This window comes from Electrophorus electricus, chromosome 16, assembly GCF_041902795.1.
Source record: "Electrophorus electricus isolate QZ-2024a chromosome 16, ASM4190279v1, whole genome shotgun sequence".
Taxonomy (NCBI): Eukaryota; Metazoa; Chordata; class Actinopteri; order Gymnotiformes; family Gymnotidae; genus Electrophorus; species Electrophorus electricus.
In genome coordinates, this window is record NC_137512.1 from 17408217 (window position 1) to 17423831 (window position 15615).

The following is a 15615-nucleotide window of genomic DNA, read 5'->3' on the forward strand; positions in this document are numbered from 1 at the left end:
GCATTTTTAAAATCCACATTTTGCATTCGTCCTGTCAGGCACGTGTTGAAGCAGAGGATTTGGGGATTTGGGGAGCTATGTGAGCTTAGAGTGTGTATGAAGAAGGTCACATTCCACCCCACAGAGTCATCACTAAGCTTCAGTCTCCTCTCTTCAGCAGGTGCAGTTCAGAGACGCTGTGTGCTGGAATCTGGGAGGCTGCTTGCGTCACTTTAGAGGTCAATGTTTTCTTTCACTCTTTCTCTCATGCTGTGTAGCTTGGCAGTCTTTGCTCTCATTTTATGGTTTAGCAGGCTCAAGTACTTCATGAATTGTATTTATTCTTCAGGAAAGGGTTCGGGCATTTTGTGGGTTGTTATTTAACAGAACTCTCAATAAAATACATCCTAACTCATCTATTAAACCTATTACATTTGATGGGTTGTGATAAAAAGTTTTGGCAGCTATCACATTTCATATTTATCAAACTGCCATCTGATTGATCTCACTGGCAATGAGAAGGAACAGCTAGAACGCTTCTTCAGCAGGTGTGAAGATCCATCACCTCATCCACACTCTGCCATACCAATGCAAAGGCATGAACCAGCCTCCAGGTGGATGGAATGGAGCATTGAGAGAATGCATGACATAATTCAACATGGATTAATTTAAATATCAAATCAGAACCAACATGGATGAATATATATAAATACAGAATCAACATAGACTAATATATCAAAACAGAAATAAGTATACATAGAAATCTGTAGTATGTATGAGGTCGTTCCAAACTCAAAAACTGAGTTTTGACCTTTGTCATTTTGATAGTTCAAACCCGCAAAGGACATATCTAAAAGACAAGAAGAGACTTGCTGGCAATTTCATGCTCTGTGCACAAAGTAAGCAAGGAGATCAGGCCTGGAGAAGGATATGGATGTATGTACATCCATTGCACTTCCCCAGGGATGGATGGATGTGCACGCGTATACACACACACACACACACACACACACACACACATTTATTTATCTGAAATGTAATCTAATTTCTTGATCACCATATAAGTCTATGTTGAAAATTTTCTTCCGTTATAGAGTGGTTTTTTTAAGCAATGCTGAACACCTTAATCTTTACTTACTTTACACAGAGAGAAACACAGAGAAATAAAGTTGTGTGTTGTCCTTTACACAACTGTCTTTTAGAGACAAAATCACTCAGAGAGATGCCAAAATAATCTAAATGGAATGCAAGGAACATAACAGCTCCCAGCAGACCTTTCTTTTGCAAATATAGATACCGATGGAATACATAGAGACTGAACAGAAGACCTAATTAAATTTACTATCACTGACCATGCAATTGAATTGATCATTCACATGGGTGTGATCTTCCCATAGACGTGAGGATATTGCTGATGGAGAGGAACAATATGCAGTGGAAATGACAATAACAACCTGCTAATCTTTACAAAATGACACATGCCACAATTGATTTGCTAAGAAGATGAGGTGAAAAGGAACCCAAATAGGAGTAAACCTAAGACCGCTCAAAATACAACACGAAGTCTCTTGGCAGGTTTACAGTGTATATGACAAAGCCCTCTAGACCACCTAGTGGTGATCAGAAGGAATTTGCTGTGGGTTAAATGTGGGACTGGGATACGAACACTAGTCCCAACAGCCCTGCAGAGTTCAGCTTTTCCCCTACCCTGCTGCTTTAACATACTGATGAAAAGCCAAGTACAGAGCCCTTTAGTGATCTAAGTCTGCTGGTGCATGGAGAGCACTACACTGTGCAGAGAAAAGGCTCTCCATGTGAGGGACCAGCATTGGCCAGCACAGTATCACAATGTCAACTTAATATCACAGACATAGGCTCAAGGTTATTTTCGACCATACTGAATACCACAATATTCTTTACCATCACTATTTACACTTAGAAAATTAGCTCAGCCCCTTGTTTGCAGGCTGTAATTTCTAGTGGTTCAGACTTGATTGTGCTGGTAAGATGATGGAAAGAACATCCACTAGGTGTTTCTACCGCAGGAGATTTCTGACTGGCTATATTCTCTGCATCTGAACAATTTCCATTTATGTTTTGCAAATTTACCAGACATTAGTAAATTATACTTGATACAATTTGAGTTTACTCATACATTTGTTAAGGTAAAGCAAAGACCTTAGCATTTAGATTATATGGAAAGTATATTACAAGTATCATGGATGTGCTTATATGGTAAACTGTGTAAAGTAGATGACAGTCATTCTTCTAAAGCTATGTTTGACACCTAGGTCATTAACCAGGCTAACTCAGAACAGGTTCAAGTGTAGAGTGAGGAGTCTAACACTGTGGTAATGTTATAATGGAACATAGACAGCAGTACAAATGGTCCAAATCCTGTCAGATACAGTGTCTCCTCTATAAGATAACCTCCCTTCTCCATAAAATAACCTGCCTCCCCTATAGGATAACCAACCCTCTCCATAAAATAACTTACCATCTCCTACATTCTCTGGTTGTTGCTACTATCTAATAGCTATGCTTCAGTTTAAGTGTAATGGTGAGCAGTAAGGAGGCGGACGCATGTGCGGAGAAGAGCGAGATTTATTATCTACAAATCCAAAATCAGAGTCGTTGTAGCAGTCCAGGGTCATAGAGCCAACACTGATTACGGGGATACATTACAAACAAACAAACATACAAAGGCAAAAAGGGGAAGCAAGCTATAATAGAGGTTAGGATATACAGATGGGTTTTCAGATTCACACCAACACAATCACACAAACAAAAGCACGGATTCAAAGAAATAATGAACAGCCGCGACCAAGGACACAAGGAAGGGTTTAAATACATGAACTAAACAAGGTAGAAACGAGGGACAGGTGTGAGCAATCAAACGAGGGGCGGAGAAAACGAAACTATGGCATGGGAACTAAAATACACAAGACAGGGAAGACGGAAGCTGGGAGGGACTAATCGTGACATTAAGGTATTTACAGCTTTTGCATGTAGACCTGTATTATATATTAAATACTGTGATTTAAATGTTTAGATGAAATAACATGCTACCATAAAAAATGCCAAAGATAATATGTATTTTTGTTGTGATATTTATTTTCTGCTTTGAAACAATACATACTGTAAGGCTCCTGTCAGCACCCAGCCAAGAACATATACACTCATTCATCATTCACAGCACCCAATCTCTTCCCAGATCACCTTCTTACTAATTATTGAGCACCCCTTTTTTCCATTTCACCTTTAACTATTTATTTATTTCCACTGGATCCCTTGCGCTGAAACTACACATTAGCCTTATCGAAGACTAATGTTTGGTTGTTGTCTTCTGCTGAAGAACAATTAAGAATCTTCTTTCACTAAAATTAACCTGACTCCAGAACTTGTACATCTCTCTTCTGGAATCATGTCATGTATACACAGAATAGTGAAAGGTCACTCTTGTGTGGATATAGTTTTCATTTAAACAAAGTAAATATAAAACTATACAAATATTTGATCAACTCTTTGCACAAAATGTAACATTAATACAATGTGCATATTAGCAAGTATGAAAGATAAGATGACAATTTTCTTGCACAAAAACCCCAACAAAACTAACAAATAAACAAACAAACAACAACAAAAAAACACAATACAAAATATCCCTGAATTAGAAACAACCAATCAATAAAAAGCCTTCACTGATATTCTCTTTCACAATAAATGTCACACAGCAGAGTTAAGACAGAAAGAATGCGAGTCTGCTGGTGGGAAGTGGAAAATTGTTATTAGATTTTGTGAAGCTTCCATTGTTGTGCTTATACTGAGACACACTTGGACACAGTGACTCAGAGCTCTGATTTGCTGGGCCCTGCTGTTACAAAATGCCTCGCCTGATCATTGTCTTTGCTCCTATCAAATCATATCCTTGTGGAACCACTGGAAACATACTAGATAATAGATCTGTCACACTGTGACACACTTATCAAGGAAGTTGAAGAATTATATTGTAGTGTGCATGATTTTTTTGGCATACTAAGAACTTCTAAATTTAGAGATTTGTGTCATTTTAAATAAATGTATTGAAATAAGGATTAAAAAATTTCACTGTAATGCTAAAGCAAAATGCTACATACATACTCTAAACAGGTTCTTAATAAATATTGTTGGTACAGTAACTTAACAGTATTTATATCATACCAAATCTACATCTACTTAGAGAAAAATATGTGTAGAGTATAGTTGATGTGGAATGCAAACAATTTGTAGAAAGAGAACAAGTGAACATTCATCTATCCATATTTTCAGGTTCATAAAAAATAAATCACTTTGAACAAAGAATAACCAACTTAAGGGGCTTTTTCATGTTCAAAGCAACTGCTAGTGGTTTTGCTCAACAAAGTTCAGTTTGACATGTCATGAAACATGAATGTGAGAAGCACACTGGTAATCTAAAGTGTTTGCCTATTTTTCTTGTACTTGTTCCGAGCACCAAAAGGTTCAAAGGTTCAAAAGGGCTTTCATGTCATTTCAGCTATATTACAAGTACAGAGCAAAAACAAAACAATGTTCCTCCAGGACCATGGTGCAACACAAAACAAAAAAACACCAAACACCAGGGTGGGGGTGTAAATTATTAATTTGATACAATTCTCTAAAAGAGAAACCAGATCAAGTCCCCTGAGTTCTTTTCGTTCTGCATAAGAAGTTTGGCTTCTCAAACAGCTCCTGGGTGTGCTTGTTGTGTGTTCGTTGTGCAGGAAGATATGTCCTCTCTTGAGAATAATGCTGTTCTCAGGGAATTCACTGTCCATTCCAGCAATGTTAAATGGCACCTCAAGGGTATTGCATTCTCTGTTAGTTGAGCTGGTAGTGCCTGTTGTTGTTATGGCTGGCATCATAATGGATATGATTGTCATGGATTCTGTAGTCGAAGCTGTTGTTATAAGCAATGCTGATGCTGTGGCTGGTGTTGTAAAGAATGCTGGTGTTGCTGCACTGTGCCCATAGCAGCACTTTCTATAGGTAATATCAGTATATCCAGTTTACGCAAGGATTTGAAGGTAGCTATAGCCTTTCCTCCAAGTGAGGTTGTGCTTGATATTCCTGACAATGTAATAACAGCACATATTGACCATATACATTCTCACCAGCTAGGTACAGACCTGCCAGAGCTCTCTTCTGACAGTTTTTGTCATACTGAGGAATTTTGTGATGAAAAGTCTAATGAACAACCTTTGACTCATCCAAAACACATTGATAATTAATATGCAGCCAGTATGGTCCTACAGTCTAGCCTTATTCACCCTTCTTTAGATTAGTGATAACCATTGCAGTTTAGATGAAGAGTGGGAAAACCAGTATCTAGACTAATTGAGATGAAGAACCAACAACCAGTTAAAATTGAGATTAGCTAGTGTGTGCTTGTGTGTACATTTGTTGTATTCAGACAGCTTATTACAGGTTCCTACATACTGTGCAGTCAAGGGTACTTATGAGTTTTTCATTTCAGTTGATTGTTTGAATCAACATTTTATGTGTTTTAATATCGTAAGCACCAGTGATTGGGTTGTTTTGAGGTAATAAAATGTTTTTGAGGTAAAAGAGGGTTATAGCACTAAGTTAGATATTATTCCATATTCTTATAAAATTGTTTGTGACCTCAGTGTAATGCAGGTTCGCCAGGCACAGACTGATACAGAAATATATTACTGTGTAAGCATAAAATGGACCATACCAGACCATTACCTTAGCAGGCATGGGAAACAACTTCATTATTCCAGTAGTAGGCATAAGGGCACAACTTTATCAATACTACAGGGTGCAAAGTAAGACCATCTTTGTTAAAGGAAGTGAAGGCTCCTTTGTGAGTTTCTGTGGACCTTTGTTCAACATCTCTCCCCCAAGGACAGAGTGGTACAGTAGAACAACTTTATCTTGCAGGTATTTGGTGCTGTGAGTTGAGATTATCTTTGTTTAAAAAAAAGGAAACTCTTCCAATGCGATATAATGGAGTCAAGTTTCAACTTGTATAATGATGGATTTCAATTTGCAAATGCTGAATATTGTATGGTTTGATATAATGGTGGAAATCTCAAAAACTAGTATGTAAAAGAAGGTGGAGCAATTACATTATCAGCCCTGAAAACTGTATAAAATTTGGGTTACTTTGCGTAATTATCAGGCATTCTCTGGGGGTGTTAACATTACTTGCAATAAAGAAGTGGCACCAGCTTTTCTCCAACTATTTCTTGAGTCTGCATTTTTATTCTCTTAATGCATCTTTATTTTTTTTAATGTATTAGGAATTATAACACTGGCATATTGACGGATTTAGGAACTTTTCTTTTGGGTCAGTTATGCTCAATCAGTGTGCTAAACCAATGTATATGTTAACATAATGTGTTAAAAGTGGACCTTATCTTGGATGCTGCAGCCTGTGATGTCCAGAGTGATGAGTGAGGGGCACCCACTGAGCCACTCAAAGCTGCTATCCGTCAGATGCTCACAGTTACACACACTCAGCTTGTTCAGTTTGTTGCATCTGGTCAAACACACAGACACACACACACACACACACATCAAATCTGCAGATGAAGCTGTTACATATTGAATGTTGTGAGGGTTTGTGTGTTTTAAAGAGAGTGTGATCACCTCTGAGCAAGCCTCATGATGGACAAGTCATTGATTTGGTGGCAGTTGGATAAATCGAGCTCTCATAGTTTAGAGGCACTTGGTCTTTCAGCAATGTTAACAGATCCCAGTACCACACACAAAACACACACACACAGAAATCTAGCACCTACACCTACAGCACGTTTTAATATGTTTCATCAATTACATTAAATTGTTTCTTATAGATAAACAGTTCATGGCAAATTTAATAGAATCTAGACTCAAATTAAGACTGACTAAATGAAAACCAGACTCCTGTATCAACTGAATGATGGTAATGTTCCTATTGATCAACATATCTCTGATATTCAGTATATAGCCTATAGTCATTCCTGTATGTGTATATATATATATATATATATATATATATATATATATATATACGTTAAGGAGGAGGGGGGCCATGCAGTGAAACTGTGGCTGTTCACTAGGTCTAGCTGTACATACAAACAAGCCATTGTCTCCAAACCCTGTTCCTCCCTGATATAGCAGCAGTTAGAGAGACATCTTATATATAACTAATTAACATAACATTCCCTTCATGGTAGCTACATTGCTCTTACATTTGTTATATCTAATAAATTTTTAGCCAGTGTCTATATTTTTGTTTATAAAATTAAAATAGAATGGCACTGAAAATAAGACTGCAGTCTTAGTGGCACTTCCTATATAAACAAAAAGGTATACAAAATAAGTATTAATAATTAGTTATATCCCATGTGGAATAGTATCAACTATAAGAAGCATATCTAGTCTGCACTGTGTCTCTGGGGACTATTCAAGGAACAGTGGGACCCTGTGCTCTATTTCGGGTTTGTGTGTGCGCAGCCCAACTGAACAGTGGAACCCAGGAGGAATGCTGGATCAAGGACACTGCTGAGAGGGCTTTGAGCCTCAAGACCCAGAGCTGCATAGACATGCTTTGACTGGGGAACTGAGGTAGACTTGACCCTTAAGATGACCTAAACCTGACCTAGCTGACATATACATGTTATATGTACAATGGGCCCTCCACATTCACAGGCGGGTGTAGAATCCCCACATAAATAGAAAAAAACCTACACACAGCCCACCAAACCTTTTATCTTAATACCGTTGATCATATTAAACACAAAGACAATGAATGTGGTGTCCCCAAATAGGGCGTTTCCTTAGCACACTGAAACATTTTACAAAATCTAACTTTTTCTAATAAATTTGTGGATATATTTATGGTAGTAAATAATAAAATAGGTTAATAATATGAATGTATGACTTTATACTTTTTGTTTGTTTTCATTTTTACAGTTATTGTTTACATTTTCCAGGCTATGCATGTCATGTGCGATTTTCCACAGTAGACTACAAAATGCCCCAAAAAATTCTAATTTATTCATTGATAGCAAATTCACAACTAATCAAATACCTGAAAGCTACATCCACAAAAGTCATGGTTCTAAGGTTCAACTATATAACACTTTTGGACTTATTTATTCAGATGTAATTTAGGTAGTTACACATTCAGTGTTTGGTATTGTAGGATTATATAGCATCACATTACTGTAGCAGTACAAGTATAATTAGTGAAAATAATATTAATCTGCATCAAAGAAAGAGTGATTGTATGAAACACACTACATATTACATACATACTAGATACAAGGTTAGACATTTTGCTTCAGCACGCCAATGCGTGTGATGAGCACTAGCTGAGTTCAGGTTTCAGCAGTGGTTTCTCTGGCACTGCTGCTAACGTCCTCCTCATCCTCCCAGTGGCTCTCCAGCCTGTCGGGCTTCTTGGTGGGCTGTAGCAGCCTCCCCTGACTATCGTAGCCATACGAGCAGGGTATGTCGTCACAGCTGTGCTCCCAGTGCCGCACACGCGGCTGAAGCCTCAGGGCTGCCTGTCTGAGGTGGGCAAATGATGGGACATGATGATCTTACATGACAACACATAAAGCAAACCATTCATGTGCACCCATGACCACCCACAAGGGTAATCACAGCAGGTCTTCCCACACCTGCTGTGAAGTGAATACAGGAATTATATTAGTAAAGCTGCAGCTGCCTTGAGGCTGCAGCCTTCAGGTCTTCACCTGGAGATATTTCTGCAGTAGAACATGCTGATGGTGGTAAGCTGAGGGCAACCACGGTGCAGCAAGCGAGGGGTGCAGTCAGTCAGGAGAATGCAGCCACTCAGGTCCAACTCTCTCACATAGTGACATGCTCCTGTGAGATACTGCAGTGCCATGTCTGTCATCTGGGGTTTAGAGAAGCAATTCATGGTGAATTTACTTGGTTAAAGTTCCCATTGTAAGGATTAATCCATCAATGTTCTTTCACTCTGTCTTACTAAGTAGGACATCTCTAAAATCAGATTTACTTTGAGGCATCCAGCCATTCGGAGTGTGATGATTTTTCTGCAGTAGAAGGACAAAAACTTGACAGATTGATCAGATAAACTCAGGCAGTGACACACATCAATAAGCTCCAGATCCTGTGCCTGTCTGCAAAATTTCTGCATCAATAAAAGGAAAAAAAATTAGACATATAAGGAGGAACCGAGAATGGATGAAATTATGCCCAATGTGTGTGAGAACATGAAAATCTTGAGGTTTGGTTATTTGAGTGGGCAGTAAATTTTGGAACCCAGTACTAGTATAAAAAAATAAAATAATAAAATTAAAAAAAAGCAATAAATGATAACATAAATAACTACAATGGATAAACTGTTGTAAGATGAACTGAGAAAGGGCCAAAGTAAACGTGCCTCTATTCCATTATCTGTTATCCATATGCATTCTGCAGCAATCAGCTTTCTCAAAGTGCAGACTGCACCCAGCGCAATCAGACCCTGCAAAGGAAACACACAGGGCTCTTGTTTTCTTGGCTGAATTGGTTTTCAAAAGCAGACTGTCATATTGAGGTTTTCAGCTGACTGAAAATGTGGACATGGGAAGTAGACAGAGGAAGTGGACCTTATCTTGGATGCTGCAGCCTGTGATGTCCAGAGTGATGAGTGAGGGGCACCCACTGAGCCACTCAAAGCTGCTATCCGTCAGATACTCACAGTAACACACAGTCAGCTTGTTCAGTTTGCTGCATCTGGTCAAACACACACGCACACACACACACACACACACACACACATCAAATCTGCAGATGAAGCTGTTACATACTGAATGTTGTGATGGTTTGTGTGTTTTAAGGAGTGTGATCACCTCTGAGCAAGCCTCATGATGGACAAGTCATTGACTTGGTGGCAGTTGGATAAATCGAGCTCTCGTAGTTTAGAGGCACTTGGTCCTTCAGCAATGTAACGGATTCCAGTATCACTCAGTCTGGCTCAGACAGACCACACACAAAACACACAAAACACACACACACAGAAATCTAGAACCTACACCTACAGCATGTTTTAATATGTTTCATCAATTACATTAAATTGTTTCTTATAGATAAACAGTTCATGGCAAATTTAATAGAATCCAGACTCAAATTAAGACTGACTAAATGGAAACCTGACTCCTGTATCAACTGAATGCTGGTAATGTTCCTTACCTTTTATGCCCCTTAGCAAAAAAGTGCCTGCCAAATGAATAAATGTAAACATAAATGTAATTTTAGTTATGTTTCCTACTTGGCAATGTCTGCAAGGTGAAGGATGTGGAGGTTCCTCAGACTGCCTATATACTTCATGCTGGTATCAGTCATGCGAGTGCAGCCTGGCGCGTGCAGCACAGTCAGGTGAGGGGAAGCCCTGCACAGAGCTTTCCAGCCACTGTCTGACACACAGACATTACCTGGACAGCCACAACACACATGGGAAGTGCCCTTATACACTTCACAAGAAGAGCCTTTAGCAACTTGAGCTATATGTCTTTTTAAATAATATCGCACCGGTCCTTCAAAGATTTGTTTGGCTTGTGTTATGACTGTTCTGATCAGCAGAAGGGAGTTTGGACAAAATCAAATTGAAGAAAAGTGAGAAAAGTACTTTTGATTGAAATTAAAGTGTTACATATCCAGGTACAGGCTCCAAGGTCTTAAGGAGAAAATGGCAAACCTTCTATTTTTAACTTAGTCAGGTTGGCAACCTCAGCGATGGCTTTGAAGGCCGTGTCTGACAAATACGGTGTGTCCAAGACAGAGATCACAGCCAGGTAGTGACACTTAGAGGTCAGCGCCTGATGAGATGATTTCAGTCAGCATGCACCATACTGCTGTATGTGAAATGCATCATTCTTGCCCTCATAATCTAGGGCCATCCAACACCACAATGTCACACATTAAAGTATGAAATAAAACACTTTAGGTATAGTACCTGGATACAGGCATCAGACAGTGAGGGCATATCATCAAGCACAATGTGTTCAAGCAGACTGCAGCTTTCAGCTATGTGTCTGAAACCATCCACTGATATCTACAGCAAAAATGCATCATCCCTTAATTTAAACAGAATGTACACAAGTGCATGCATTGAGAACTTTGAGATTTTTATGAGGTCATGTGTTAAAATCAATATGCTACACTCCCACAAAGAACCACAGCAAATGCACAGCAAACAAAACAGAACTGACCTGAGTACAGCCTGAAAGGTCAAGGTGGGTGAGCCCATTGCAGCCTCTTCCTGTGCTCAGGAGCTGCAGACCTTTATCTGTGAAGTTCTTGCAGTAAGCCAGACTGAGGGACTGGAGCGTCAGAGAGCACCTGTACAACCAAACCAAAAGAATCACAAATGCACATCTTCTGCTAGCATCGGATTAAAAATAAATTAAACTGGAATATTGTTAACATTAATAATTGGATTGAACGTACACTGTAAAATCACCACATTCTGTAAGAGATAATTCAACAGATTTTACTGTATGGGATAGTTAAACTGACGGCAAAGCATGAAGTAAAGCTACAGACAAAGTGTGCTTTTTACCTGGACATTGATCGCAAAGTGCCATTGGTGATATTAGTGTAAGACAAATTAAGAATGAGAAGAGATGGACATGCCTCTAGGATGAGCCGCATCATTTCATCCTGTCATTAAGGATTTATTATGAAGATGAACCAAATTAAAGATCTTTAAAACCATTGCAAAAAAACATGGCAGAACAAATTTGTCACTCACATTGATGTTAGTACATTCACTCAAATTCAGCTCCTGCAGATTTTTGCATTCACCTTTGAACAAATGCAGCACAGACAGAGCAATTACATATTTAATGTCATATTTGACCCAATTGCACACTTTACAATATTTATCAGTTTACCAGTTGAGTATGAACAATTTATCACTTATGCTCTTCAAGCATTAGGGGCTTGGAAAGGAAACACACACTCAGCAGAAAACAAGCTCAGCACCATTAGCATTTAGCATCATACCATAAACACACTCAGTAACTTACTGACACATCTAAAACTTGCATGGTGCAGTGTACTACAGCCACTCATGTTCAGGTGGGTGATAAAAGGACGATACTTCTGCAGTATTCTCGCCACAGTCTTGTTAGTAATCCATTGTCTCTCATCTGAGAAATTAATCTGTGACAGAGTGCATAGTCATGAGATATCCTGAAGAAATCTTGGCCTTGTAGCATTGCAGGGGAAAAGCTAAAGGATCTAGGGGGCTCTTCTGCCAACACTCACCTGGCTCCACAGAGAGCAAGTCTGAGCAATGGCCATCCATGCACGACAGACCTGAGTACATTTTAGGAGGTCTCCCACACCCAAATTCTGAAAGATCTAAGACAAATATGTTACCTAAAAACCACATTTCCCAAAACAATTTCACAAGTTAATGTTGTCATTATGTTAATAGCACTGATCTGTAAAATATAATTAAAAACAAACAAACAAAGAAATCAGTATCTAAACAAAATGAAACAGAATTGCTAGGAGTTCAAGACTGCACACAATTATTATTATTATTATAATGCAACTGAATGGAATATTTACAATTGAATTATTTATTCTTATTTCAGCAATTAAATGAATTAATTTGTGTGCTTCCATATTCATTAGGCAGTAGTTCATTGCTTGGTTTCTGCTCCTATCTCAGCATGCCTAGCACATATCTCTAAATCCCAGCAAGACTGAACTGCTATATATTGCTGGAGATATCTCCCCCGGTTAATTCAGAATGAAGCAGCAAGGCTTGTTTTCAATCTCCCAAGGTTCTCCCATGTCACCTCCAGGGGCACTGTGTAGTGGCTCGCATCACTGATGCTCACCTACAAAGTCAACACTAGACCTGCTTCCACATACTGAAAAGCACTTATCAAACCCCTTTCTGCACCATGCTGCCTTCGAGCCTATAGAACAGCTCCACTTGAACCATTGTCCCACACAGAAGACATACATCAAGACTTTTCACTGTCCTGGCACCCAGGTAGTGGAATGCACTTCCCATGGCTGTCTGAATACGGGCTGTCTTCAAATGAAGACTATTCTTAACACTAACCTATCTATGCTCAGACGAAGATATGCTTTGGATCAGGATAACAAAGAACTTCTGTAAGTCTGTAAGCTCTGGACAAGTGCATCTGCCAAATTCTGAGTTGTAGCTACATGTCAGATGGTAGCAGACAGCAAAGGGAAAAAAAATATAAGATTATGTCAGGCATAATATCTATTTAGTGCAAACGATTTAAGGCTTGTAGGAGAAAGAGGCACCTTAGCTGAGAGTTTCCAGGGCAGCAGAGACAGTCTATCCTGTCCATCTGCTTGAGGAAGATCTGTGTGTTGACCATGAGTGTCCAGTATGTCTTTCTCCATTCTCTGCCAAAGCCCGTGCACACAAAAACACACGTAGTCACACACACATACACTGTTGTATTTATGTACATGTTCACAATACACCCATTAATACGTTTCATTAAATGCACAGTTTACTTGACTGGTAATAGTGTTTCATTAAAAACTACCTCAAAGTACTCCTTTGTTCGTTTTGCATCTTGCACTACATAGCGCCATGCTGTGATGATGATCTTACACAGGACAGCATTCCACACCCGCTGTATTTTCTTCACTGCATCTGAAACATCAAACAACAAGCTCTTCTTCATCTTGTATACAGTGATCACAGAAAGTTTCAGTAGCCAAGGGCATAATTATCCACTGTAAAGACAGTATGGCAACTTACCGGATTGCTTGTGCTTGCGAACATGTACCCACTCTGCCCAGCTGGTAAAGATGAACCTTGTGCTCTGCACAACATAATGTCTCTTGGCTGAATGAGTCAGGAACAGCAGCCTGGCAGCATCTGCTTTCCTCTTTGAAATATACTGCCTCCAGCCTCTTCCCACAAGAGCAGGCGATTATTAACTCACAGGATATCAGTGTAGACAAATAGGACACTAAAGCTTATTACTTTTAGATCAGTGAAATTTAGATAAGATCACTTAGAATATATACAGTACATGAGTATAGAATGCTAGACCATACTTACATGAAGCACATATTGGTCAAAATTTTTTGATAATATGAGTAGGCTTTCTCTAACAAATGTAACTGAAACTAAAAGACAAAGAAAAAAATATTAGGTTTTTGCAAGCATAATAAATCTGTATGGTTTGACAATTAAGATAGAAAGCTATACCATGTCATCTGTGCTTCCAAAAATATCATGCACCACGCTCGTTGCCAGCAAGGACACTGTGATTGGTTGAACATCATCAAAACAATTGTGCCTGAAAATATATTACAAAAACACCCCTGGTCATGACACATAGTTCTTAGAGCTGCTAAAAACAACTGAAACCTGGCCCCAAGGATGATTTAAATTACATTTTTAGTAATGTATGGAACATACCAGCCAATCTCAAGGGCCTGGTTTTCCTGAATTGCCAGAAGTTTCCTTTCAATAAAGTGCAAGGCATCTTCAGGGCAAGAGACACATAAGCTAGACAGTAAGGCCTGACGAAGGAAGAATTAACGTAGCTGTTAGCTATCACAAACAGATCGATTACATGAATTAATCTTTGAACATATCCCTTTAATTATGCTTTATGTGGAATTTGAATATGTAACAGGTTTCAACAAACAAAAAACAAAATCATTGCAAACAAATACAATAAATACCATTTCTATTTAGGAAACTTTAATATTCATATTTATATATAAATATTGACTTCAAATCTTAGATATGTGGTAGCTAGTTCAGCAACATTGTAATATAGCTAGTTTGCTTAATGCAAGACATATTTAAAATCACGAAATCTTTCTAGACAGTCTTAACATAGCTAGCTAGCTACCGCTACAAATGTATTATTGTTCTGCAGTGAGCTAATGGCGGCTAGCTATTAGGTTAAGTATCCGTCCCGTCAAATCTTAGTTATCTTTAGCAGCTAGCTAGTTAATGTTAGCTAATCACCTTAAAAATCTGAGAAAGTGAATGTTTAAGAAAATATTCTCTAAAAACAGGATCTGTCATCACAACTGTCGAAACCGTAGACTGTTAATTATCTATAAGATGGCTAGCTAAGTAAGAAAATTATTTCAGCTTTAAAAAACATGAGAGCTACAAACGTTGCAGATTACACCTGTTGCTGTAATAGTTATGATCGTTGCTAAGTAACTCTTGTATGCAGATGGCCAACAATTAAAGACGACGCAAAATTCTTTAGTACAGTACTAGCTATTTTGTGACAGCAGTTTCGTCCATTTAACCTACAGTACCACTGTCTTTATGTTTATCTTCATGATGTTACAATTTTAAATATTTTATAGCATTAACAACACAGAAAAGACTTTTCTTGCAAGTAGGGTAGGGAGAAAACACGAGAGAAAATCTTTTAAGCAATCACACGCATAATACTGCGATGTAATCTGTCTAGTATGGGCTCAAATAATCAAGCTCTAATAATCAACCTTCAACCTTTAATAATCAACCTTCCGTCTTCTTATGGCACGGGCAGGGATAGCAGTATCAATGTCCATACTGATGCAACAACCAAAGAACCCCGTGAAACGTTATAATTGGCCACTGAT

At 38.6% G+C, this 15615-nt stretch overlaps 1 protein-coding gene across 4 annotated transcripts; it reads right to left on the reverse strand.

Moving 5' to 3' along the window:
• Positions 1 to 8003: 8003 nt before the first annotated feature.
• On the reverse strand, positions 8004 to 15578 carry fbxl13 (F-box and leucine-rich repeat protein 13). Of its 4 annotated transcripts, none has more exons than XM_081698927.1 (21): positions 15503 to 15578; positions 14438 to 14541; positions 14225 to 14315; positions 14075 to 14142; positions 13769 to 13923; positions 13551 to 13660; positions 13300 to 13404; positions 12274 to 12369; positions 12033 to 12168; positions 11756 to 11808; positions 11564 to 11664; positions 11214 to 11343; positions 10958 to 11056; positions 10700 to 10820; positions 10274 to 10436; positions 9855 to 9974; positions 9612 to 9738; positions 9404 to 9487; positions 9017 to 9151; positions 8730 to 8893; positions 8004 to 8541 (listed from the first exon to the last, which is right to left on the reverse strand). In XM_081698927.1, the coding sequence occupies exons 3-21, from the start codon at positions 14225 to 14227 to the stop codon at positions 8349 to 8351; spliced, it is 2163 nt and encodes a 720-aa protein (XP_081555053.1). In that variant the 5' UTR covers positions 14228 to 14315; positions 14438 to 14541; positions 15503 to 15578; the 3' UTR covers positions 8004 to 8348. The 4 variants fall into 4 exon arrangements, 3 of the variants coding, with proteins under 3 accessions (XP_081555053.1, XP_081555054.1, XP_026880337.2); XM_081698928.1 differs by having other exon boundaries at positions 15496 to 15575; XM_027024536.3 differs by lacking the exon at positions 15503 to 15578 and adding an exon at positions 14999 to 15470.
• Positions 15579 to 15615: the final 37 nt, after the last annotated feature.